Genomic DNA, 24,893 nt, shown 5'->3' with positions numbered 1-24,893 from the left:
TACACTCCCGTACGTTGTTTCGAGGGCCGATTGATTTTCATTGATTTCCTAATTTCCCTCCCAAAAGACATCGTGCCCCGAGTGAACGAGAAAACGGGTTCATACCTAGCGAACTTGGGCACAAAAATCCGTGCACGCCCACTCTATTCCTCCCCCACGTATCTAGTCGTGGCATCGTTCACGAGTATGATACTTGTACCATGTATAGTATACTTATACGTGTATAATAAATACTGCATGAGGTACCTGCACGTAAAAGAGTCTTGCACGAGGAACAGAAAGGTTGGCAGGAATGCCGGGGCAGAGCAGGTAGGTGTGCCTACCCGTGAGTTCTCTCTACACTCTCTCTTTTTTTCGCCAGCTTATTTGACATGTATAATATGCTGCAGAGAAGGCACCCGAATTGTTGGTTATCCACGTGGGATACAGCTACGACGACAACACGTCCCTCTCGCCTCAGCTTGTTATATACGCGACATATACTATTTGTATTCCAGGCTTTAAACCTATACTTTAAGTATAAAGCCATGAATTTCAGTTATCTCCTTTATGTAACAACTCTACAATTAGTAGGTTATTTTTTCCTTTAAAGCTGTTAATTAAAAAGAGAAGAAAAAATAAATTATTTGTTAAATAATTAGAAGAGTAAAATTAAGTTTATCTTTTTTTCAAGGTAATTTTTGAACTAAATATTTTAGCTGTAAAAGCATGTTACAAAAGTTGTAACTATAAAAAACAATCTAACACCTTGGTCTTGAGATCTTAAGAAAAGGGCTCCTATCATTAAAGTAACAAAGTTAACTGAAAAAATTTATAGCTACTTATTTTGACGTGACTTAAGTATTCAGTGACTTTATTATTAAGTTTCCCACGTTGAAATCGAAGAAAATACTACAGATACTTAGCTAAAAGATCTTTCTTGAAATCAGAAAGGCAGATAGGTGTAAAAGGCTATTTTGGATGCTAAATAGCAACTAAAGTATTGTATAAATATTCATTATAAAAAAAAATGTTTAGTCTTTAAAATAATTTGTAAAGTGTACTCTCTAGGTTTAATTGTATTATCTCAGTAACATGATCTAAAATTGATTGTTATGTCACAATAATTTAAAACAGTTATTATTTACCTGTTGATAATATGATAATAGTTTCTTGACCATACTTTTAGACAGTCTGAATGACCTGGAGGAATGTGTCCTATTATGTGAACTCTTTCACCACTCATTTCTGCTCCATGAAGCTCAAATATTAGCCACTGAAGCTCGGAAACTGGATCAGTACTATTTAAAAGAAGCCACCAGTTTTTATTATTACAATAATTTGTATTAATAGAAAGAATTCGGAATCCAGGTCTCACTAAGACTGAGTAGAAAGCCCCCTGTCTTATTGTGTGTGCTGTACTAGCTGGTAACCATCTTCTCCATTGACTGTCTAATTCATCATAAAGCCATGATATACTATAATTTTTTTGAATAAACGGTGGAGGATAACTATGAGAAAAAAAAAATGTATATTATATATTATTAGGACAAAAATAGCAAATGCACTACTGTGTTTGTAAAAGAGCTATCGTAGTAATGCTCTTTTTTTACTGATATAATGGTAACGTGTGAATAATAATTAATAAATACAAATTAATATAAAAACTTTTGTTTTCACACAATTATGACTGTTTGATTAATCATCTTACTTTAATCAAAAAACTAATTTCTTTAAAACAAATAACATAATTTCAAGTAAATTCTCTTAAACTTTTCTTCCAACAGAGCGTCATAACTATGGTTTTAGATTCAAGTGAAGTGTATTTCTGTCAAGTGAAAGAGAAAATGAATCATCAGAATACTGTTTCATGAATATCGTAACTATGACTATAAAAAACATACTACGTTATGTCTCAAAAATAAAATTTTTCTTTCATTTACAGAAATTAAAAGTAAGGATAGTTAAAACAAATACATACTTGTATTTTAAAAAAAACATATTATAAAGTGCAATTCTTATCAGTGTTTGGATATATTTTTAAGAGTTATCTTAGTATAATGTAAAGAGATAACATTTTTTTTAAACGATTGACAATATTTTAAGATTAACAAAGCCAATTTATTTCCAATTTTAAAAGAAGATTTATTATAACTTCTACGACGTCAAAGACTACTAGTTAAAACAATAATTTTCAATAAGTAAGTTCCTATTTTACTTACAAGAACATAATATATAATAGCTTTGCAACATCATTCTGCCTTTTAAAAGGGCGATTGATAACGTTTTTCGATGCTACTTTGTTTTGACTAAGCCATACCTGCCCTCAATATCATGACATTACATTTACAAGTTAAAGTTCATAGATTGCACACTGCCCTGCTACCAATGCACTAGCATTGGATGGACATGAGGTAGTGTCCTAAAGTTTATTAAAGTCAACACTTTAATAAATTTTTATAGTATTTTTTCAGCGTTAAGATGAAATTAAAGAAATTTTTCATTCCACCATGAATATCATTTGATACAAAAAAAGTGAATTTAACTCTACGTTTCCAAAAGTTTTACGAATTGATGATACAGTCATTAATTACGGTAAGAATTTTCTTATATTTCTGTATAGTAACATAGTAGATAAGAATAATATGATGGCTTATACATGTGCATGTGAAAAAAAACATGATAACCTCATTCATGTAGCAGATAGTCAGTTCATAGAAATATATGGTAAATAAAACGCAAATATTAATAAATTAAAGGGTTTCAGATCATTTAAATTTATCATGGGTCGATGTTTATATGAATGCTCACCAAGTACAAGTATTTCTTGCACATAGCCAGAGGTAAATATTATTCTTAAAGTGAATCAAAATCGCAACTAAGTTGTTACGGCAACAGTACTGTTGTATAGATTTGAATATCTCCTACTGTGAAGGTTATTTTTATTCCTATCGAAATGTCATCATGAGTTCTCAACTATTTTCTAACTTCCAAACTTAGTTATTGATCTTTTACTTAAAAAATTGAGCCTTAAATACTGCTTTGTTTGATTGAATCTTTTGTTTTTAGTATAATGCCTACTAAACGTTAGCAAACTGGGGAGACTACGTTGCGAAATACTACTTAACACTCCCAAAGAAATGTAAATATTTCATTCAAATCAAATAGTTATATTTTATAAAAAAAAAAATTAAGTTTTAAACTTATAAGAAATGTTATGTTATATATTTAACATAGAAATCAACAAACCCAAATAAAATTTACAATTTTACGTGTTACGTACATAGAATTTCTCGATTTTCCTATTATTAGGGCTGTAAATTACATGGAATATAATTGTAGAAGTCAGTAGTTAGAATACTTCACAGGTGAGTTGATAATTTTTTTTTTTTTTTTCATAAGGCAATTCTTACTAGCTATAAAAAATATATGCCAATGCAAGCACTAATAGGTTTCAAAAGTAATAATCTGAAATTTTTCTAACGCACTTAACAAACAAAACCAATATGAAACGATGTGTGTGTGAAAAGAAGTGTATTTACCTGCATAATTAAGTGAATATCATTTGGTCACGTGGATACGTAACGAGGCTACTTTGACAAAGCAGACGAAGCCTTGGCGACTGCGCTGCTGTTAATTTCAGATTTGCGTACTTGAATTTCGAATCATCGAAAAAAAAATTTTTGCTGGTATGCTTCGTGTAATTTTGTTTGATTTAATCTCTTTGTTTCTATTTCACAACTTCATTGATAAATATAGGCCAGAAATTAGTAAGAAAAATAAAAATGTTGTAAGATCTACAAATCTCAAAATGCTTGAATTCATTTCCCAATTTTCTTCTGGCTTAGCCTTACGAACTGTGGTCTTAACGTTTAGTTAACTGCCAGCCAAATTTCTCCTGTGTATAATAAGAATAACCATGCTCTTGAAATAAATCAGAGCTCCTAACAGTTCAATAAAGACTAGAGGTATTTCCTAATTTCACAGTAGATAGCACGAGGAACGTTAGAAGTTCTTAGTGGCTAAGATGGTAAAGCGCTAGCTTCTTCTCTGGAGGGCGAGGGTTCAAGACTGCCCTTTGTCACTTTCTCTCACGTAACTTTATGGTGTTGTTTATGTAATCTAATAACTAGAATATAATACAAGTGCGCACCTAGTATAATGCCTTTTACCGTGGCATGCAGATTTGCAGATAATAGTAAGAAACATAGTTGTGTATGTGGTAAATCAAAGTTGTGGATGTTTACATGTACCCACCGCCATTAAACGTAAACAAAGCCGACAAGACGTGACGTTGCTAAGATAAGATACTTACTAAGCAGCAAATTTTTTATTTGCATAAAAATTTGAGCATCTCAAAAACATTAACATTCTATTATTCTAGTTCTTAATTTCATGCGCCTTAAATGTGAACACATTTATTTTAGTATCTAAATTAAGATTTTACATGAAAAAATTAGTTATCAGCTAATTATTGTATAATTTTTAAGTAATTACTTCAAGTTATTACTCGTAAAGTTTTGAAGGTCGTGAAAGTTAAATATAAGATACAAATAAAAAAAGGATAATCCCAACAAAAGTTAAAATTTCTTAATTAATAAATCAGATTTTTTTTAGCAATCAGATGCATTGGTGTTACTTATTGGAAACTTCGTACAGCAATGCAGGGACTAGACAAGTAGGGCCACGACGTGGGGCGGGAAAACACGAAAATGCCTGAATACAGGCAATAGTTTCAGCATCCCGCCACAGCGAAGGCAAAAACGAAGAGAGGCTAGAGAGTGGAGACGGAAGAGACATTTAGAGGAGGAGTTTCTCATGAACCGGACCTAATCAAGTTGGGTGGTTTGAGGACATTCACCAACCGTTAGTTCTTTTTTCTGAGTTCTCTCCGGCGACATGGTCTCCTTCGTCCCAAGTCTCTCACCTCTGTTTGTTTTCTCTTTCCGGTGTGCGTAAGTAAAAAGGAGCTATCTTATGGGCTAGTGAATCGAGTTTGTAAATTATCATTGTGATAATTCCTCATTGCAGAAGCGATTAATCCCTAGTAGTGGCTTTGTAGGCGTACTCGTCTTTATTTGCTGACTGATTTGCCTATCTCTTCCTTTTTTAGGTTCCTTTCTTTTATTGTTTTTTTGATATATCGTACTACCGCGTCATCTAGCCGATGTATCCCGTTGATTCTGCCATTGAGCCCACAATTGTAATTCTTTTTTTTATGTTATATCAAAGAGATTTATGAGTTTAATAGAGTGTAGAGTGTAAGGGTTTTAATTTTGAAATTCATTTGTTATTTATCAGCGCAATACAACTTGCTTATGAGACAGATCGTGCGTTCGAATCCAGTTTTCTAATTATTTACAATTGTTATTCCTGCATTCAATGGTGGTTGGACCAAAATAAAAACTAAAGTTTGAACTATGTTTGATAAACTAATTAAAATTATGATTTATTCATATACTAGAGCCACGTCAATCATAAATATCGTGTGAGCCTCGTATAAGACAAAGCCTTTTCTCGTGATTTAAATATTATATCATTGTTACAGGAGAAGTAGGGCTAATGTTCTTCAAAACAATGTTATTGAAATGGTTGTGTAGTTTTTAAGATGGGGAATGGTGAGTTGTGTGATCAGAAAAATCAAATTTTTTAAGTTATTTTGAATTGACAATTAAGTGCGGTTGACTAGTGTCAGACAATTACGTTATATTTTTTTCTTTTTTTCTTTATTCATTATATCGTAAATTTAATCATTACGACAAAACGAGATCTTGTAATTTACTTATAAACAAAAGATCTAAATATACTGTGGAATTAAGTTGTAATCATTTAAAATTTTTTTTTTATACACCTTGTGCTCTCGGTTTTACCGTATACCCGACCCCATATCAATAAAAACTGACGCAATTGACTTAGCTTCCACTCTATTTCCTTGTCAACCTTTTTACGAAACGGTATGGGTACAGGATAATTTTGTATGCAAAATGGATCGGTATTTTGCAAAATTAACGGGTACTGGAAACCACAAAAACACCTAGGTTAATTGCTAAAGATTCTGCGATGTGACTGGATCAGGCTTTTCAATTTCACCCATTGGGACGTATTAATATAATGGACTTCATCAAGGAAAACTTCAATTTGGTTATCTGGAATCTCTGAGTTCACATGATTAGCTGATGATTTCGCACAAAAATTTGTAATTTGGTTAGAGTCCTGATCGGAGAGTTGCGACGAAATGAAGTTAATATTCTCTTGAGTTCTATCTGACGTTATCTGTACGAGATCTTTTCTGAAATTTATCACCACGTTTAATTTTTTTTGGAGATCTACTTCTAAGAGACATTTTTGAACTCATTTAGGTATAATAAAAAAATTAATCTGTTTTTTTCTCTACCCGAATTCAAATTCGTCATAAACTTGTCGTTTGATCTTTGCGGACTTTTCTTCGGTAAACCCGGTCACTTCAATACCAACTACTGGAAACGATTCACATGTTTAAAAAATACTCTGGTTTCGTAAATAAAATTTTTCTGATAGACATGTAATTTGACTCCCCGTGCCAACTAACACTGACATCTTTAGTTTTTCGATTTTAACATAAATTTCAGGACACGTCGTTGGTGCATCGAATGCTTGCTTGCCGGGTTGTGCAAAATTTCGCTTATTAAGCAATTCCTGAGCTGGAGATACAGAAAATGAGTTCACGCAATACTGATGATCTTTTAAAATCATGGTTGCTGATACGTCATCTCCGCGTTTTAGCATTGTGTTATGCGAAGATATCAAGGACACAACGACAATTACTTTTCCGACTGTTCTGTTTCAGTATTAACGTTGATTTTATGCACTTGGCTTTGGTCGCTCCAATTCTCATTTGTGATTTAGTAATAATTATTTTGAGGGTTCGGATGTAGTCCGAGAGGACTCTCTGCTGTCTAGTTTAAAAATTCGTTCGATGAGTGGAGACGTTATGCGGAGTATCTAAATGGTTACTGTTTTTTTTGTTACCATTTCGATAACGATAATTCTTGGCATGAGGGAGAGTGCGATGCTGCCGCAGAAATCCGTTTCGAGCGGGGTTTGATGAATCCCGTAGGTGTATATTAAAATGTTGCAATGTTTTATTTTCTAACGGTGAGAATAGCCCCCCCCCCCCCAGCATGTCAAGTGAATCCAGAAGTTCAATGATTTGGTGAACCGTACGGATATCCCTCATTTACATGGCATGTTTAACTTGGCCACCAAAGTGCTGGGAAAGATCTCGAACCCTTTCATATTCTGTGGGTGGTCGCAACAACTGTTGCACTTTATTTTATAAACGTAATATATATTCACTGCGTGACAGATTATGCTCTGCTGTATAATACCCAAACGCAAGTTCGCGTTCTATAAGATTTTGCACGTCTTCACTCCAATATTTTTTGTAAAAGAGAGTGCGAAATTAATGAAAGTTATTTATTTGGCACAAAATGAACTTCAAAATCCCTTCAATGACTACCCGATTACATATTTTAAATGTTGAGGAAGGATGCCCATACCCTCAATATATAGTTCCGTAAATCATAGATAAAGTGAGTGGATTGGTCATATAAAGATGCAGCAGACGTTGGTAGCTCAAGCCGTAAGGTATAAGCAGGTTGCCCCCCATTCTCTAGAGAAGAAGGCCGTATGTTTAAATAAAATTGGTTTTCAATTTGTCGCAGGACTGGCTGTGTTTGTCTTTCCAAATGACACCGTCTATTTTCCTGTTCATTACGAATTTGTTATATTTGCTCGCCTGTTCCGTTATCTGTATGTTAAACGTGTGCTAAGACCTCGAACCGTCGGCTCAAATAATTGATTTGTTTTTCGATATGATGAAACGTAGTCCCTTTGTTAGTTGTGTTTATAGCTGGAAGAGAGTCTATTATAGTGGTATCGGAAAGGTTGCTCGTTCTGTTATGTGGTATATCTTCGTCGAGGGATAACGACAAATTCCGTACTGCACAAGGTGACTCCTGATCCTACCAAGGGTACCAAATTTGCGTAGATTTTTATTTATAAGGGGTAAAGTATACGGTGAAACCAGGATCACAAGGTGTATAAAAAAAAAATACAAAAAGATTACAACTCAATTCCACAGTATATTCAAATCTTTTGTTTATAAGTAAGTAACAAAATTTCGTTTTGTGACAATGACTTAATTCGCGATATAATAAATCAAGAAAATAAGAAAAAACATTACGTAATTTTTAATTATCTGACGCTAGTCAACCACACTTAATCGTTGATTTGAAATAACGTAAATAATTTGATTTTTCTGATCACACAACTCACCATTCCCTATCTTAAAAACTAAACGACGATTTAAATAACATTGTTCGATAGAACATTAGCGCTACTTCTCCTGTAACAACAATATAATATTTTAATCATGAGAAAGAGCTTTCTTTTATACGAGGCTCACACGATATTTATGATTCACGTGGCTCTAGTATAATAATAAATCTTAACTTTAATTAGTTCAACAAACATAGTTTAAGCTTTAGTTTTTGTTTCGGTTTAACCACCATTGAATGCAAAAATAATAATTGTAAATAATTAGAAAACTAGATTTGAACGCACGATCTGTCTTATGAGCAAGTCCTATGCGCTGATAAATAACAATTGAATATCGAAATTGAAACCCGTGCACTCTACACTCTATTAAACTTTTCAATCTCGTAGATATAACATAAAAAAAAAAATTTTAAGAGTTGCAATTTTAGGCTCAATCGTACAATGAACGTTAAATATTGGCTAGGGGACACGGTAGTACGATGTATCAAAATAACAAGAAAAGAAAGAAACCTCAAAAAGAAAGAGATAGGCAAATCAGTAAGCAAATGAAGACGAGTACGCCTACGAAGTCACCACTAGTGATTCATTACTTCTGTGACGAGAAATTATCGCAATGATAATTCACGAGCTCATTTTATTTGCTGAGTAGATAGCCCTTTATTACTTACGCATACCGAAAAGAGAAAACAAGCAGAGGCGAGCGGCTTAGGACGAAGGAGACCTAGGCCAATTAATCTACGAAAAAGATGACATTAGTGTTAACAGAAAACAAAAAATACGTTGATATAGAAAAAAATAATTTAAGAAACAGAGCGTTTTGTTTTTTTGGTTATGCAGTGGCTGAGTTAACCTAAAAAATTCGTGAAAGTCTGAAAGTCATTTTTTTCGCGTTTAAAGAAAAAGTTGACCTCCAATGCCGAAAAGTTAAAAGACAAAGTTGTAGATCTTAAAAAAACCTATCGATTAACGCGCGTTGAATATAATTTGAATGCGTAGTTGCTGAAAAAACTTGAAAAAACCATCCAAAATCGTCTTTTCTTGATTTGTTGATACCTCTTTTTCTTTTGAGATTTTAAAGTTGGTATTTAGTCAAATTATGAGTTTTTTGTTCACAAACCTTCAGTTGTTTTTTTAGCCAAAAATATTAAAAAATTTTCGAAATATCGCATTTTTTAGAAAAAAAACACCTGTCGTAAAAACTTTAATAGACGTCAGGAAATAATGCTGGATCGATTTTTCAGGGCTTAATTTCTTCGTCTAGACTTATTCTATCATGCAATGTTTGTAGTAAGAAAAATTTTTTAATTTTTGATGCTAAAATCGGACTCCGAAAAAAGTACTTTTTTTTCTATCGGTTTTTTGCATTTTTTTACGTATTTTAATAATTGAACGTATATAACTAACTGCAATGCATTGTACTTATTTTTTTACGAATTAAAAAAAAATTTTATGATACGACCATGTAAAGCCAAGTTAAGTTTTCTTTTTTTTTAAAATCCCTATGCGACGGTGAAAAGCGTAGAACTCTGAAACTTGCACACTTTACTAACAAATACCCATTTTGCATTAAAAAAATTATTCGCACTCGTTAACTTTAGCGGAACGATGGGTATGATAACGTTACAGTTGAGCTGCTGCATGAGGGGAGAACATCTTTCTTTTACCACTCCAACTCGATTTCGGAGCCATATTGGAGCGCCCGAGTAAGGGCAACCAGCCAGACATACCTCATACCAGCGGGCAGTCGATGTGCGACGCGCAAAAAGACTCAAATATAACGTTATCATACCCATCGTTCCGCTAAAGTTTACGATTGCGAATAATTTTTTTAATTCAAAATGGGTATTTGTTAGTAAAGTGTGCAAGTTTCAGAGGTCTTCGCTTTTCACCGTCGCATAGGGATTTAAAAAAAAAAAAAAAAACCTAACTTGGCTCCACATGGTCGTATCATGAAAATTTTTTTTTTTTAATTCGTAAAAAAATAAGTACAATGCATTGCAGTTAGTTATATACGTTCAATTATCAAAATACGTAGAAAAAATGCAAAAAACCGATAGAAAAAAAAAGTACTTTTTTCGGAGTCCGATTTCGGCATCAAAAATTAAAAAATTTTACTTACTACAAACATTGCATGATAGAATAAGTCTAGACAAAGAGATTAGGCCCTGAAAAATCGCTCCAGCATTATTTCCTGATGTCTATTGAAGTTTTTACGAAAGGTGATTTTTTTCGAAAAAATGCGATATTTCGAAAAATTTGAATATTTTTGGCTAAAAAAACAACTGAAGGTTTGTGAACCAAAAACTCATAATTTGATTGAATACCAACTTTAAAATCTCAAAACAAAAAAAGTTATTAACAAATTAAAAAAAGACGATTTTTAATGGTTTTTTCAAGTTTTTTCAGCAACTACGCATTCAAATTATATTCAACGCAAGTCAATTAATAGGTTTTTCTAAGATCTACAATTTTGTCAATTAACTTTTCGGCATTAGAGGTCAACTTTTTTTTCAAACGCGAAAAAAGTGATTTTCGGACTTTCCCGAATTTTTTAGGTCAACTCAGCCACTGAATAACCGAAAAAACAAAACGCTATGTTTCTTAAATCATTTTCTTTTATATGAACGTATTTTTTGTTTTCTGTTAACACTAATGTCAAATTTAACATTTAGCCTTCGTAGATTAATTGGCTTAACCGTGTTCTCAAAGAGGACCCAGAGAAGCGAGCCAATGGTTGGTGAATGTTCCTGAACTGCCCAACTTGATAAGGTCTGGTTTATGAGGAACTTTTCCTCTCAATGCCTCTTCCGTCCTCGCTCTCTAGCCTCTCTTCGTTATTCCCTTCCCTGTGGCGAGATGCCAAAACGGTTGCCTGCATTCGGGCATTTCGGCGCTTCTTCACCCCAGGTCGTTGCCCTAAGCATCTAGTCCCTGCAGGAGTACTTCCTAATATAAGTAATATTTAATGTAATAGACTTGATTTTATTTTATATTTAATAAGGATATTTTTCTGTAAACTTACGATACCCCTATGAAAAACTTTTGTAACGGAAATTAAGGTTAGGGTTAAATTTATGTAATAAGTAATTTTCTGTGAGGAATCTTGAAAGCATTCTTTTACGAACAACAAACACTATTCTTCTTAGTAATTATGCAGCCTCAAAAAGTTCTGAAGTCAAAAGCTGTAAATAGTCAAGTAAGTTTTTTTTGGCTCAACATACATTCTGTATGACACTTGTAGTTATTGTGTAGTACTTGTACTTTAACAAAATTAAACTAAGTGATGTTAATTTTTTCCAGATGGGACCGTCTCTTTTGCAGCCAATAGGCAAGCACGAGCTGTGGTTTTTTGGACTACTTTGGCATGCGCTTGAGGTTTCATGCACCACGTGCAGCGTTGCTTAAGTTTACGTGCGCTGCAAATATGCGTAAGTTGTCTGTTGCCCTGATTTGCGCCCGCTGATTGAATGTGCAAAATTGTGTGCAGCTTGCGCGCGTGGTAGTTATATGCACATACTATTTTTGTTGTATTAGAAAATATGCTGTATGATAGTGTATGATGTGAAGAAGAAGAAAAATAATTGTTGAACGTTTTTTGTTTTATTTCTTTGTAATGAGTATATATGAATCAACGAATGTAAAAGATTAACAAACTGATTTTATTATTACCTTATTTTTGAAGTACAATATAAAACAATCAGTTCTTCCAGCTCTATACTATTATTGTCATCATGAGTGCTACAACCCATTCCAGATTAAAAATCAACTTTTTTTATTCGCTTCGCATTATAAAAAGCACACACGGATTTACAACCTCTGTTGTAATGTCTGCTAGTGGTAACTAATCTTTGAAGATTAGACGGTCAGTAATCTATCATATCAGTAACTTTAGAGCCCAATCTTTTAAGCCAATTTTTTTTTAATCTCTAAGAACATGTAACTTAGTAGAATTTTTAAGATTCTTCCGTAAAATCTTTTTTATCTCCATATACTCTTATTTTTTCGGAGTACTAAGGTGAGACCATAATGGCAAAGTTCAAAGTATAAGATTTCATGTTTGTGTTTTTGTGATAAAATTTCGCTGAAAAAAAAAATACTTGTACTTCTGTGAGATCAGTATTAAGCAGAAAGATAGCCAATTCCTTGAGCACAATATCATTACTCATTTTTTTACAACCTTGAATCTCCACTAAATACTTTATTTTCCGCTATTATCATACTAAATTATAATTTTGAAGGTTTTTTTATGACTATTATTTTAAAGAAATGATACTTTGTTGGTTAAATACTTATCAACAAAGTTTTTTAGCTGGATTCATGTTTCTATCTTTATCATCCGTAGTTAAAACTTTTTGATATTTAACATTAGTGGTCAGATTACTCGTACGCGGCCTATGAAACGTATTAATTAAAGCGAAGCTTATTACACACATAAATTTTCTTGACAATTTTACACTCTTTGTCTTTGGATTACCTCTTAGATTTGGTTTTTTTTAACTTTTCTGTCTTTCTTTTTATTTCTTTTCATTAATTTTTCCCTCTTTCCTTATTGTATTTTTTTTCTACTTCTTTTTTACTCCAGCTGTTGTTCCATGGTAGTAAAAAGTTAACTGATGCTAGAAAACTCCAAATCGACTTTATATGTCTTTACAAAAGTTTCTTAACATTTTGACTCATCGGACTTTACTTAACGATACGGTCATAAAAAAATTAAGCAATATGCTGATGTATGGGCAGAAAAATTGGTTTGCATCTCAAATTCTACCCTCACTTGTTTGGAAAAATCAAGAACTGTTTAAAGTATTTGATTGAGAACGTTATGTTTTCCTAGTAAAGGCGTGAAATTAAAGCCATTATACGAATTTTAAAAACTAGCATTAATATTATACAGCAATACATACTGACAACGTGTTTTATCAAGACTAAGATCACCATAAGGATAACATTCGGAGCTTCAATAGACTTTTGTATTCTTTTGTTCACAGTGATCAAACATGCTACAATTAACGTCTTTATAATACTTTCGGATGGTTTAAAATGCTAAAATTGCGTCACGTGGCATTTCTAACTAGTTAGATGTTCAAACTGTCCGTATACGTTGTATTCAAATTAGAAAATGACGAGTTTTTTTTATTTAGCTAGAATAGTGGACTGTATGGAATTTATGAGTGGACTGTGATTTCTTTGGCTATTGCTATTAGTTGGGGGGGGGGGGAAAGGAAGAAGAGACTAAATTACTTTTTGATAATTAAGACGTTTACTACAACTGCACTGTATTTATTCAACTCTAATTTTTACAAACTAAGGAACGTTTTCAATAAACTACCAAAATTTTAAATTGATAAGAAATTAATGCGTTCTTAGTATTTATCTATACTCAAAAATTACAAACTTTCTTTCACCTTTAATCAACTCTTTAGCAGTACGACAAACAAATAAATGTCACTTTAGTTTCTCTAGTAAAATAGGCTCTGAATCCAATTCACTTTCTACACTGAGTCAGTAACATACTTTCGACTTGGTCCTAGTGGCCAAGCACTGGCTTTTTTGTGATTTCAGTGGAGGATTGAAGATAACTATAGTGTATACGCAGTAGCTACCTCAGCGTGCACGACACACCCGCTCAGTCGAGCTGTGACTGCCTCAACGGAGATGACACTAAACCATGGAATGAGGATGAATAAGCACTAGTTGCCTTAGCACACATGACCTCCTGGTAATACAACCGTACACTGGTTGCAGAGTCGTCCCAGTTTAATGATTTAGTCTTGACGTAATGGCTGTTTTTTGAGATGTCTTGATACTTTTATAAGCTGCTTTCTTTGACATCTCAACCGTGAGAGCTCATTTTTGACTAAGTGCTGGAGTGCATATTGAGCGCCCATATAATTTGTTGGATTATAAATTATACCTATTATCCAGAGAGTTTTATATGCAATCTTACAGGAATGACTTCTCCACAAAGTTTGACTAAATTACCAACCTGATATACTATACGTTGTTGGTCAATAATTTTATATCACAGTGTTTCAGCTAGACAAAAAATTCATGAGTCATGTGCACTGAGTCGCTATTTGTATAAGTCCCGCTTGTGATGTTACATTCAACTAATAATGCATATACTATCTTTGAATAGCTACAGGTGAGTACAAAATATGAGTGTTGTACATTTACTGACTGAGTGAAGCATTCAGCTTAGCAGTGGCTGTCGCTTGGATTGACTGTGGTACGCAGGGTACGGTGTATGTATAAATTTCTATGCAAATTTTTAAGAAGACTTAGTTTTAAATAATATTAGATAAAATACAAAAAAGGACGTTTAGTCTCTGTAGATAAAAACCTTTAAACAGATTATAAAGAATAAATTCCCTTTGAAATACAACTATATAAATGTATAATTATATGACAGTCTCTAGAGAATTGTTGATTGAAAGCAATGTCCAATGGTGGTACTATCATATTTTGTATTTATTTAAAAAACAAAACAACGTTTCGGCCGTTTGGATAACGTCCTGACCCTCATCAGGTACAAAAATCTATGAGTAATGAAAAATTTTTTACAATACAAATTTTAATAAATTACAATGAACGCAAGTTGAGTTGAGTGTATAGCATACTTCTGACTCTTATATAAGGTATGTAAGATCGTAACGTAGTCAGAGTTTCAAGTTTAGCGGCTTTTATACTCTGCACGTACACAAATGACATAATACACGCATGAAATACAATCAAATAAAAAATGCAAGTAGTTTCTTGCGAGAAACACATGAACAGTACATGTGTTCGTAATACTATAAATGAAAGAGGCTCCACGAATCATGTCCACCAAGTTAATTCGCTATCCTAATTGATTTAACAAGAGACTTGTAATAATTGTTTTAATTCAATAAACGTAATGTATAAAAGATAAGCAAGTGAGTTCAAATAAATGACAGTCGTTTAGGTATCCCAGCAATTTCATATAGTAATGAGAAAAACAATAAATTTTACGGCATATTTTAGCATAAGTTCACTTCAAACTGAATAGGTGTTGTTATCAAGGACTAGCTGAGTATTATTATGACTAAGCGTTCGAAAATAGTTGTTCACGCAACAAGTGTAGAAAAGACGATTTACCGCACGAGTTGCGTACACGTTTTTTTGCAATAAGCGTGCAAAAAGTAGGTATTTTTCGCACTGATATTAGTGTGGAAAATCGATTTTCCCACATAGTGTAAAGAAAAACCTTTGCTGCACACCTTTTCCGGACACTGTGCGGAAAATATTTTTCACACACCTCTTCCGCACACTATGTGGAAAAATCGATTTTCTACACTAATATCAGTGCGGAAAACACCTATTTTTCATACACTGTTGTGAAATAGAAGTTTTTCTACGAGTTTGAAAGGTCTTTGTTTGCGAACCGAGAGGTTTGCAGCCCAAGCCGAAGGCGAGGTCCGTAATGAGGTTCGTAAAGGAAACTTTTCGAACAAGTATCGGAAAACTGCTTTTTTGCCCGAGGAAGTACCAGCCTCCCAAAACCACCCGAGGGAAAAAGTAGTAGTTTTCCTACGAGTTTTAAAAGTCTTTGTTTGCAAACCGAGAGGTTTGCGGCCCTAGCCGAAGGCGATTAACCCCAAGACCCCAGAATTAACCAATGTACACGTTGTTAAAAGAATTATTGGAGCCTATAGAAAGTGTAAAATGGTTATCTTGCACGAATTTAAAACTGTAGTCTCACCAGATAATAATAATGTTGATGTTCAATGATGTAGCTTATAAAAACCAAAAACAAAGAATGTTTTATTCTGCTTCTTTGATTTCCAATAAATGACATTTCCATACATTCGTATAACAAAACCCGTCGTTGTTTTTTTATTAATAATATATCTTGCTTAATCGGTATCAGCAAAGTAATCCATCATATAATTTGTAATCTTCTTTTAAAAATGAATTTAAAATCTCTTATTTTGAAGAATAATTTTAAAATTCGTTAGTATATTTGTAATACTATTATAATAGTATTTATATCTACTCAAATTAAAAACTTTAAAACCAATATCTGACCTCGTTTTTTAATAAATGTTTAAAAGAGCTCCAATTGAACTTCTGTACTTAACTGCATCATAAGCTGATTGCGTAGTGTCTAGTTTTAAATCTTATTTTATGAGAGTTAAATATAATTTAAGGCTTATAATATCGTACTTTTTTGATAGTAATTAGATAAATTTTTTTATCAAAATTTATAAGTATAATTGATGCTTCAATATTAAATGTTTTTGGTAATAGTTAAAAAAAATTCCACTTTTTACTACTTTAACCACAGATTAATAAGTTATTTACAAAAAAAATTTTTATACACACTAATAGATTTGTCGCTAATGATGTATAAGTAACAATCGATTTGGTTTCTTTTGATATTAAATTTTTTTAAATAAGTATCAAATCATTAACATAAAGCTTTTAAGATTTTTTTTATTTTATGCAACGCTTTATTTAATTTTTTTACCTTATAAAAGCCATTCTTATAGCCTTGAAGATTTTTTACATACACTTTCAATTTTACCTTTTCATTAAAAAATGCTGTTTTGATATCTATCTATTAAAATGATTTAATTATTATGCAATTGTAAGAATCTAAAATTTTTTAAGTTTGCATTCCTTCTATGAGTAATTAAATATCTTCAGCTAAATTATTTTGTTCATAACCCTTACTAACTCATCTAGCCTTAAAAATATCATTAGCTTTTTAAGTATAAACCTATTTGAAACCTAAAAATTTTTTATCATTTGGTTTATTGACAGAAACATCAGTCTTATTTTTTTTTAACAATTTATTTGCTTATTCATTACTGTTTTCTACTTTTTGGACTTAACACTATTGATTGCATCATTATGAGAAACATGCATCTCAGCATTTGTATAATTTACATAATTAATATGACTACGTAAAAAATTCTCACTTCTGCATCTATCAGGCTATTTTTCCCCTACTTGGCCGTCTTGAATTCAAATTTATATTTTCATTAATTTTTTTTTTATTTTCATCCCCATTTGTGTTTTCAACTTCGTTTTTATTTAAACTAATTTCTACTATGTTTTTCTCAGATTCTTAATCAACTTAATCTGTATCATCTTCGGTAATGTCATTGTGTCTAGCAACTACTATCTTAGTAGTTATTAAAACTACGCAACCAACATTTTCTTAACCAAACAAAATTTGTAGCTTTACTTTTTTTTAATTTTGAATTTTTTTTTTTCTGGTATTCTCATAAAAACTCTTCTTTCATTAATTTTCAGATTTTTTGATAAGACTTTACCTGAAACGTAGTTTTAAAAAGTATTTTATTTTTTTTAAAAGTACAAGTGATAATTTTTTTCTTAAATATGCTGCTGTTTAAAGTATTTTTGGTCAAAATCTATTATAAATCCATGGTTCTTTTAATGAACATGTAGGCATACATGTAATTCTCCAGTTGTACTTTTTGCCGAGCTAGATAGCTTTGCTATTAACGCTGCCAGTCCTCCTCAGATGGTTCCTCCTTCCCCTTTCTTTCAGCTGTTGCGCACGGCAGTTACGTGGGCTCGCAGTGAGACGCGTATTTCAGCTAAGCCAGTTTTATTGCACCCGTACTATGGCTAACATCATTTTAATCAAAGGTTACAGAGTGGCACTGTAGAAAGGCCGTGCTGTCTTGTATTAAATAAATAGAGTTCAAAAGTGAATACTCTCTTTTGTAAGTATTTCTTTATCCTTGGGCCCTGGTCACTTATCCCATACCTCTGATAGGCTATGGGCCCATGGCATTTGGACCACAGCGTGAGAGTGATTTTCTGCCGTAATTAGAAAATCTAATAGCTAAGAGTGTATTGTGTTGTATAGAGCCTAGAAACAAAGTAATAAAAATAGAAAGGAGAGCATGGAGAGTTCAAGTGGCAACTAGACCATCGTCAGAGAGGGTGCACAAACTGCATTACATCTCTGGTTTTTTAGAGGCGAGTGATTAGCACTAGAGTAAGTGACGCTGTCTCTAAGGAGAGTTTCTCCAGAAGCGCACTGAGTGAAGTATTTGTGTGAGTCCATGTGTGCCTTTGTTATTCTCTCTTTGCTATGAAGTGCACTGTATAGGTAAGAGAGACTAGTGCTTATGACGGAGGTATTGACATGAGCAAGAGTGCCTCCCCTAAGACATTTCAGAGAATCTAATGTCTCTTAGAAGGTTATCAGATGCCAGGTTCGTAATCTACTTGCATGATGAGGTATTTAGAGTATATGATAAAAACTGAAATTAAACAATCTTAGAAGGCTATTATAAAAAACTTAATTGAACTGTAAGATTCAAAATCAATCACAAAAATATTAAGAAATGAAAGAGCAGAGAAAACATTCATCACTGTTGTAGTCCTTTCAACAATTACAGTGAGACAGCACAAATATAGTATTGCCGAATCCAGAGGGAGAGACACCTACTTTCAGGAAAAACTTATTTGGAGTTAGGAGGAAGGGAGAGAGAATATCTCATTAAGTTGGAGTTAACTGAAACTGAAGAGGAATCAAAGAGACTCCAATCAAATGGGATACGAATCTTATGACTAGGCATACTACGAACATAGAAGAATGAAAATCGATAAAAAGCATAGAAAGCATGATCAGTCAGGATAAGTTAGAGAATAGTAGTTTAGAGAAAAACAAATACATAGAGAGTATGCTATGGCACTTTAGGGTAGGTCATGTATCTCTTAATTATTTTACAAAACTCCAAAAATACGAGAAAGAATTCAAAAATGTGATGTTTGATGAATCTATACTGGATTGTGAGGTTTGTATAGTGACAAAAATAAATAAACTTCTATTTACTAAAACCATAGGCACAAAGGCCTTTTTAAGTTATGTAAACTGATATTATAGGACCCATTAAGCTAACCTTATACCCTACTAACAAGAGGCTTATAGTTTATATTTGTAGACGAATATTCCAGACTAGATAGAGCTTATCTTGTTAAAACTAAATATGAGTCAGGAAGTGCACTTAAGAACTTTCTTATATGAGGAAAAAGTCTACTGGGTAAAAATGAAGAAGCTTACATTATTAAATCAGAGCAAGATACAGAGGACACTGAAGGTACATTTCTAGAGATTCTTAAAAAGGAGAATATAGAGTCAGAGTTTTCACTACCTAATACACCGGAGCTGAATGGTTTGGCAGAGAGATTTAATGTTATATTACAAGAAAAAATTAGAGCATTATTGTTTAATTCAGAGCTATCCAAAAGCATGCGGGAAATAGCCGTAGAAGCTGCTTTACTTGCATATAACAGATCACCCTAGAGAGGAATAGAGTTTGGAACACTATTAAAAAAATTTTTCCCAAAAGAGACAGTTAATTACAATAAAATAAAGAGGTTTGGATGCACAGCGTATGTAAAACTATCAAAACTAACCACAAAATTAGGAGCAAGAGCAGTTAAAGCTGTTTTAGTTGGATATAAGTTAACGACGTACGTTCTCTGACATCCGAATCATAGAAAATTCCTTAGGTAAAGATATGTAAAATTTAATGAGAAAATAGTCCACAAAGATATGTACAAAGAAAAACAAAGACAAATCAAGAAAATTGACTGGAACTAATTAAAAAATTTGGGAAAGGATTGGCTAGTGGTAAAAAAATTTTTTAGTTATCTAAGAGAAAGTTCAAGCATAGGCATAATTTTTAGAGGCAGAGCTAAAATACGAGAGGCATTAACAGATGCAAATTCAAGAGATTGTGAGGACTCCATTTTCTCGGGAGGCTGTCAATAATTAGGCAATAATTAGGCTGTTTGGGGGACACAATTGTACAGAAAAGTCATAAGCTGACACATGTCACACTGTTTGCATTACTTAACTTACTTACTCAGCCAAATACTTAACGATGAGCGATGCTTGTCAAGAGTAAATACGACTAGATAAGTTAATAAGATACAAATTAGGGAGAACTCTGATGCCTGTTACAATTTGGTGTAACAACATGTCGGCTATTAAGTGTACTATGATGCACGGTCATCATAAACTTGAGACTTTCAACGAGGACTTAGAGGAAATATTGAACAACCTACTGAAGAGAAAAAAATCAGGACTTAGAGTATATATGTCAGAAACGCATGGAGGTTATATGAAGCAATGCATGGATCAAGGAACAGTGAAAGTCCTTTGAATATACACAAAAGAGAACGTTGCTGATATTGTGACTATACCATTACCACTGGAGGCACATAGAGCATTTAACGATGAATTTATAAAGTTAAATTAAATCGATTGGGTTTGAAAGATACGTATCTGATTAGAGCGTACTAATAACAAATTCCAATGTATTTAAAGTAGGAGGAAGCTAGACGATCAGAGCTGATAAAGTAGCAAAGGTAGGTAGTGTCAAGCTCAATAGTATTGCCATCAACGCTGTCAGTACTCCTCAGATAGTTCCTCTTTCCCCTCTCTCTTAGCTGTTGCGCACGGCGGTCACGTGGACTCACAGTAAGACGCGTAGTTCAGCTGAGCCAGTTCTATAGCACCTGTGCTACGGCTAACATCATTTTAATCTTACGTTACAGAGTGGCACGTAGAAAGACCGTGCTATCTTGTGTTGAATAAATAGATTTCAAGAGCAAATGCTCTCTTTTGTAAGTATTTGTTTAATCTTGTGCCCTCGTCACTTATCCTATATCTCCGATATTCATTCTGTTTAATTCATTTTTATATGGTGGAGACAATTCAAGAGAAGCATCTCTTTTACTTGCAAAATTACTTATATTCTTTTTTATGAATTGTATTTCATTGTTACATCTAAATCTGTTTATATATTATCTCTGTCTTACTATTAAATTAATTGACATAGTCAATAACATAATTTTATACTTGATCTTCTAATTTAATTTAATACATTTAAGCTTCTCTACTGTGGTCATCGATAAGACTCAAAAAAACTTTCTTGCCATTTAAACCAGTAGTCTTATAAGGTCTATTTTAATCATCATGTATAATTTTTAAAATATTTTTGGCCCTGGACCTTTTTTTTTGAATGGCAAGCTATGCATTTAATTTTTTGAACAAATTTGACACTTACAATAATCATTTTCTAATTTTCTTGATGAACCATCAAGCATTCGCTTATTTCACATTATTTGCAAATAATTGAAATTTACATGACGTAGTGACTTATGTTGTTCTTTCTTTTCTTGTTACTTACTTTTTGTCATTGAATTTGACCTTCAATACATAATTTAACTTGTCATATAATGAATATTGTTATTTTTCACAGCCAATGGTAATCAAATTTCTATTCTGACTGAAAATCTTTGGCAGATTTCTTACTGATACTATCTTGTTTTCTTTTGTTACTTTACCATTATTTAGTGCATTTTTATACATATTATTACTGAAAAAAAAACTACTTAGACGATAAACATTAATCTTTTGCCTAATATTATGATTTTTTGTTGCTTTTAAACACCTTTTGTCTTCTTCTTTTACATTTATAGGCTCTTTTAATCAAACAGTTTCATAAAAATACTGATCATCACTTATAATATTATCTAAGCAACCACTATCGAATAATTATTCGACCTTACTAGCATAGCTGTTTACTTAAACACATAGTCCATTAGGAACTTCCTTGAATTCTGTACTAGAACTACTCACATTTACATTTTCGTTACAATGTCCTCGATTATTTTTGTGCCAACTGCCTCCTCGACAACGTTGACTAGAGCCCTTACAAGCTCCACGACCTCGGCCTCAGCCGCCACGATGTTGCCTCTGCTGTTGTTGTTGTTATCACCTATCTCGTTGCTGCTGCACACCACCTTGCTCCCATAAATTATTGCTTTGTCTCAATTTCGTATATTGTTTTTTAAAGTGTCCATGTTTTTCGCACTTGAAACATGCTTTTTCTTTTTTTCTTCCAGTTTTAATTACACTTTAGTTGTTTGTGCTTCTGTGATCCTTTTCTTTTTGTTCAAACATTTTTAGTATACTTTTCGCTTATTTGACTGTTAAATCAGACTCTTTTGACTTATCAATCAAGTCATTATTATAAGTTATTAAACTTTGAAGTATTTTTGTGATGTAGCAAAGTTTTTATTTTTCAGTAAAATTCTCACCATTAATTTTTAATTCATTCATTAAGGCTTAAAACTCAGTAAAAAATAGACTTAACTTTTCACAGTGTTTTAACTTTAATTTTTCCAACTTATTTCTTGCACAAATTTGCTCTACAGTAGACCTCTTCATGTACATTTTACCAAATTTTTTTTATTATTTTGTACTTTGTCCTTTACAAACTGCAGCTGATCATTTGAAACTCTGCTATATATTTCTTTGATCACCTTTAAGTCCTTTTCGATCTACTCTTTCTCTCCATCTGCTTTTGTTATGAGTTTCGTTGCCTCCACGTTGAACTTCTCTAATGGTAGAATCATTATGATTCCTATTTTCCAACACTGAAGATCTGTTCTATCAAACACAGGAATTCTTACTTCATCCACCATTCTGGCTTTTTCTCCTTTTTTATTTGAATCTTCTAGAACTTTCTTTACTATAAGTACGTTTTTGTTATGTTCATGAAGTTTTTTCTTCAATTCTTAATAAGTGGTCAATTAACTCTATCTTTCAATTTTCGTAAGTATTAAACTGATAATTTTACATGAACTCGTAGGAATTGATAATCACAAGCCACCGAAGCCACGCGTAAAAATAAAAATACTAATACTAACTACGGTCTCCACTAATATGTTAAATAAATATACCAGGAGGTAGTAGATTATTAATGTCACGCTAAATAATACTTAAATTACTATTTTCAACAACGCAAGTATATACCATTATAGATTTCAAGATCTTTTCTTATAATACAAAGAGACTTTACAAGAGTGTGCGTGTGTGGCAACGGCCACGTCCTGTCTGCTTTAACTGTGTTACTGTACAAAGTACATATAGATATCTAAAAAGATAGTAAGATATTTAAAAAAATAACAGAGTCTCTACTTAAAATTGCTGCCAAAACAAAATGAACAAAAAATAATAATTATTATTTTGTTACTTACTTTTAAACCAAAAACAATTAAAACAAATCATGAAGTTGATTAAGTGAATCACTAAAAAATAAATAAATTTATTGTAAGTGAAATAACATTTGAGTCTGCCATTAGCAAAAGTCATCATAATTTATATAATAGTGACACTAATTTTAAAGATACTATTTAAAATTAATGCATTAATTTTATTGAAATCAGTAAGAATTTATTAAACAACTTTTGTTTGCACATAATTTATATGAATCAGAAAGATTTATAAGCTTTTAAATATGGAGTACACAAAGATAATGAGGTGTACATTCATCGTGGTTCACAAATAGACTATAAAAACAAGCGTGTTTAAATAAATGATATGAATCATCTAATGAGTGCTGGATTAATAGAGCTATTTATGAAAAAGTATTTTAATGAATCTCTAGTGATACAGAATGATTTGGAAGAATACTTAACAATATTACAAGCATCATAAGTTTATAAGAGAGGATTTCAAAAAAAAAAGCTATACAAGTTTATAATAGCAATAAGTTCAGTTGATTTATTAATCCAATGTTTCATATCACGGTCCATAAAAAAGGTGAATTGTTGCTACCTCATTATAAAACTTGTTGAATAATGCAACAAATCGGTTATAAATATTAGGATAATCCTAACGAGTCAGTAGATCATTTGGGCTTCATAATAGCTGAAAAGTTAGCAAGAAATGCTACTATATACTATACAGAAAATAACTCTTTGCAATAAAATTTAATGAAGCATCCAAGAGCTTCGTACGGGAAAGAACACATATTGATACGTGTGTACTTTGCTTTATCATCAAAATGAGTGTCGATTGTTTCGGTCAAAAGCTGGGTAGAAATAAAGACAGCAGCCAAGGTCCTTCTGGTATTTGATGCAAATTTACTGTTGATCACTAGTATGGCTTCGATAATAGAAGACTGTACATTGTTAAAACACTAAAACAGTCTTAAGACAAAGTGAGTTATACTTACTTTATCAAAGTTATTGAAAGGCTTCAAAAAGCAATAGAAAACTTTCAAATTTGATGTTTAACTTGTAAGAAAATTTTTATTTATTCAAGCTGATTTAAAAACATACACCAAGACATTCAATACATAAAGCAAATTGTGAATGAACTCTATGAGGCAGAAAGGTATAATTATCCTTGCCAAAAATTCAACATACTTGGCTTAGATTAGACTTGGTAAGTAGAAGTTGTAGAGATGCAGCCTCAAACTCATCAAATCAAAGGATATATGTATGACTATTTAAGACAATTATTATTTAAAATTTATTTGTAGCATTAAGCAATTAACGAGAAAATTTATTAATTTTAAAAAGAGTTGAGCTTATTCTAGAAAAAATTAGCAATTTATCATTAAGCTGTCCAACTATGTTTGTTAAAAAAAAAAGTGTACACCTTTCTTAGCTTTAAAACCATACAGTTTGGGTTTCAAATTATTTTAGAAAGGTTTCTGATTGGTAGTGAATTACTGTTAATAATTTCTTTCAATGCTGCAAGATGCATGCTCCAAAAAAAAAAATGAAAT

General features: G+C 32.3%; 1 protein-coding gene across 1 annotated transcript in view; it reads right to left on the bottom strand.

Annotated features, from left to right (window-relative positions):
- LOC106639004 (sphingomyelin phosphodiesterase) overlaps positions 1–24,893 on the bottom strand; it is a 657,347-nt gene that overhangs the window by 301,860 nt on the left and 330,594 nt on the right. Inside the window, exon 5 of the mRNA XM_089589283.1 lies at positions 1,128–1,490. Within this exon, the coding sequence (XP_089445409.1) occupies positions 1,128–1,490 (363 nt within the window). The remainder of the gene's footprint in view (positions 1–1,127; positions 1,491–24,893) is intronic.

This window comes from Copidosoma floridanum, unplaced genomic scaffold, assembly GCF_036245765.1.
Source record: "Copidosoma floridanum isolate Cflo_tuat_1 unplaced genomic scaffold, Cflo_Japanese_pri ptg000008l, whole genome shotgun sequence".
Classification (NCBI taxonomy): domain Eukaryota; kingdom Metazoa; phylum Arthropoda; class Insecta; order Hymenoptera; family Encyrtidae; genus Copidosoma; species Copidosoma floridanum.
Note: the sequence above shows the minus strand (reverse complement) of the source record. Positions and strands in the feature narration are given on the sequence as shown.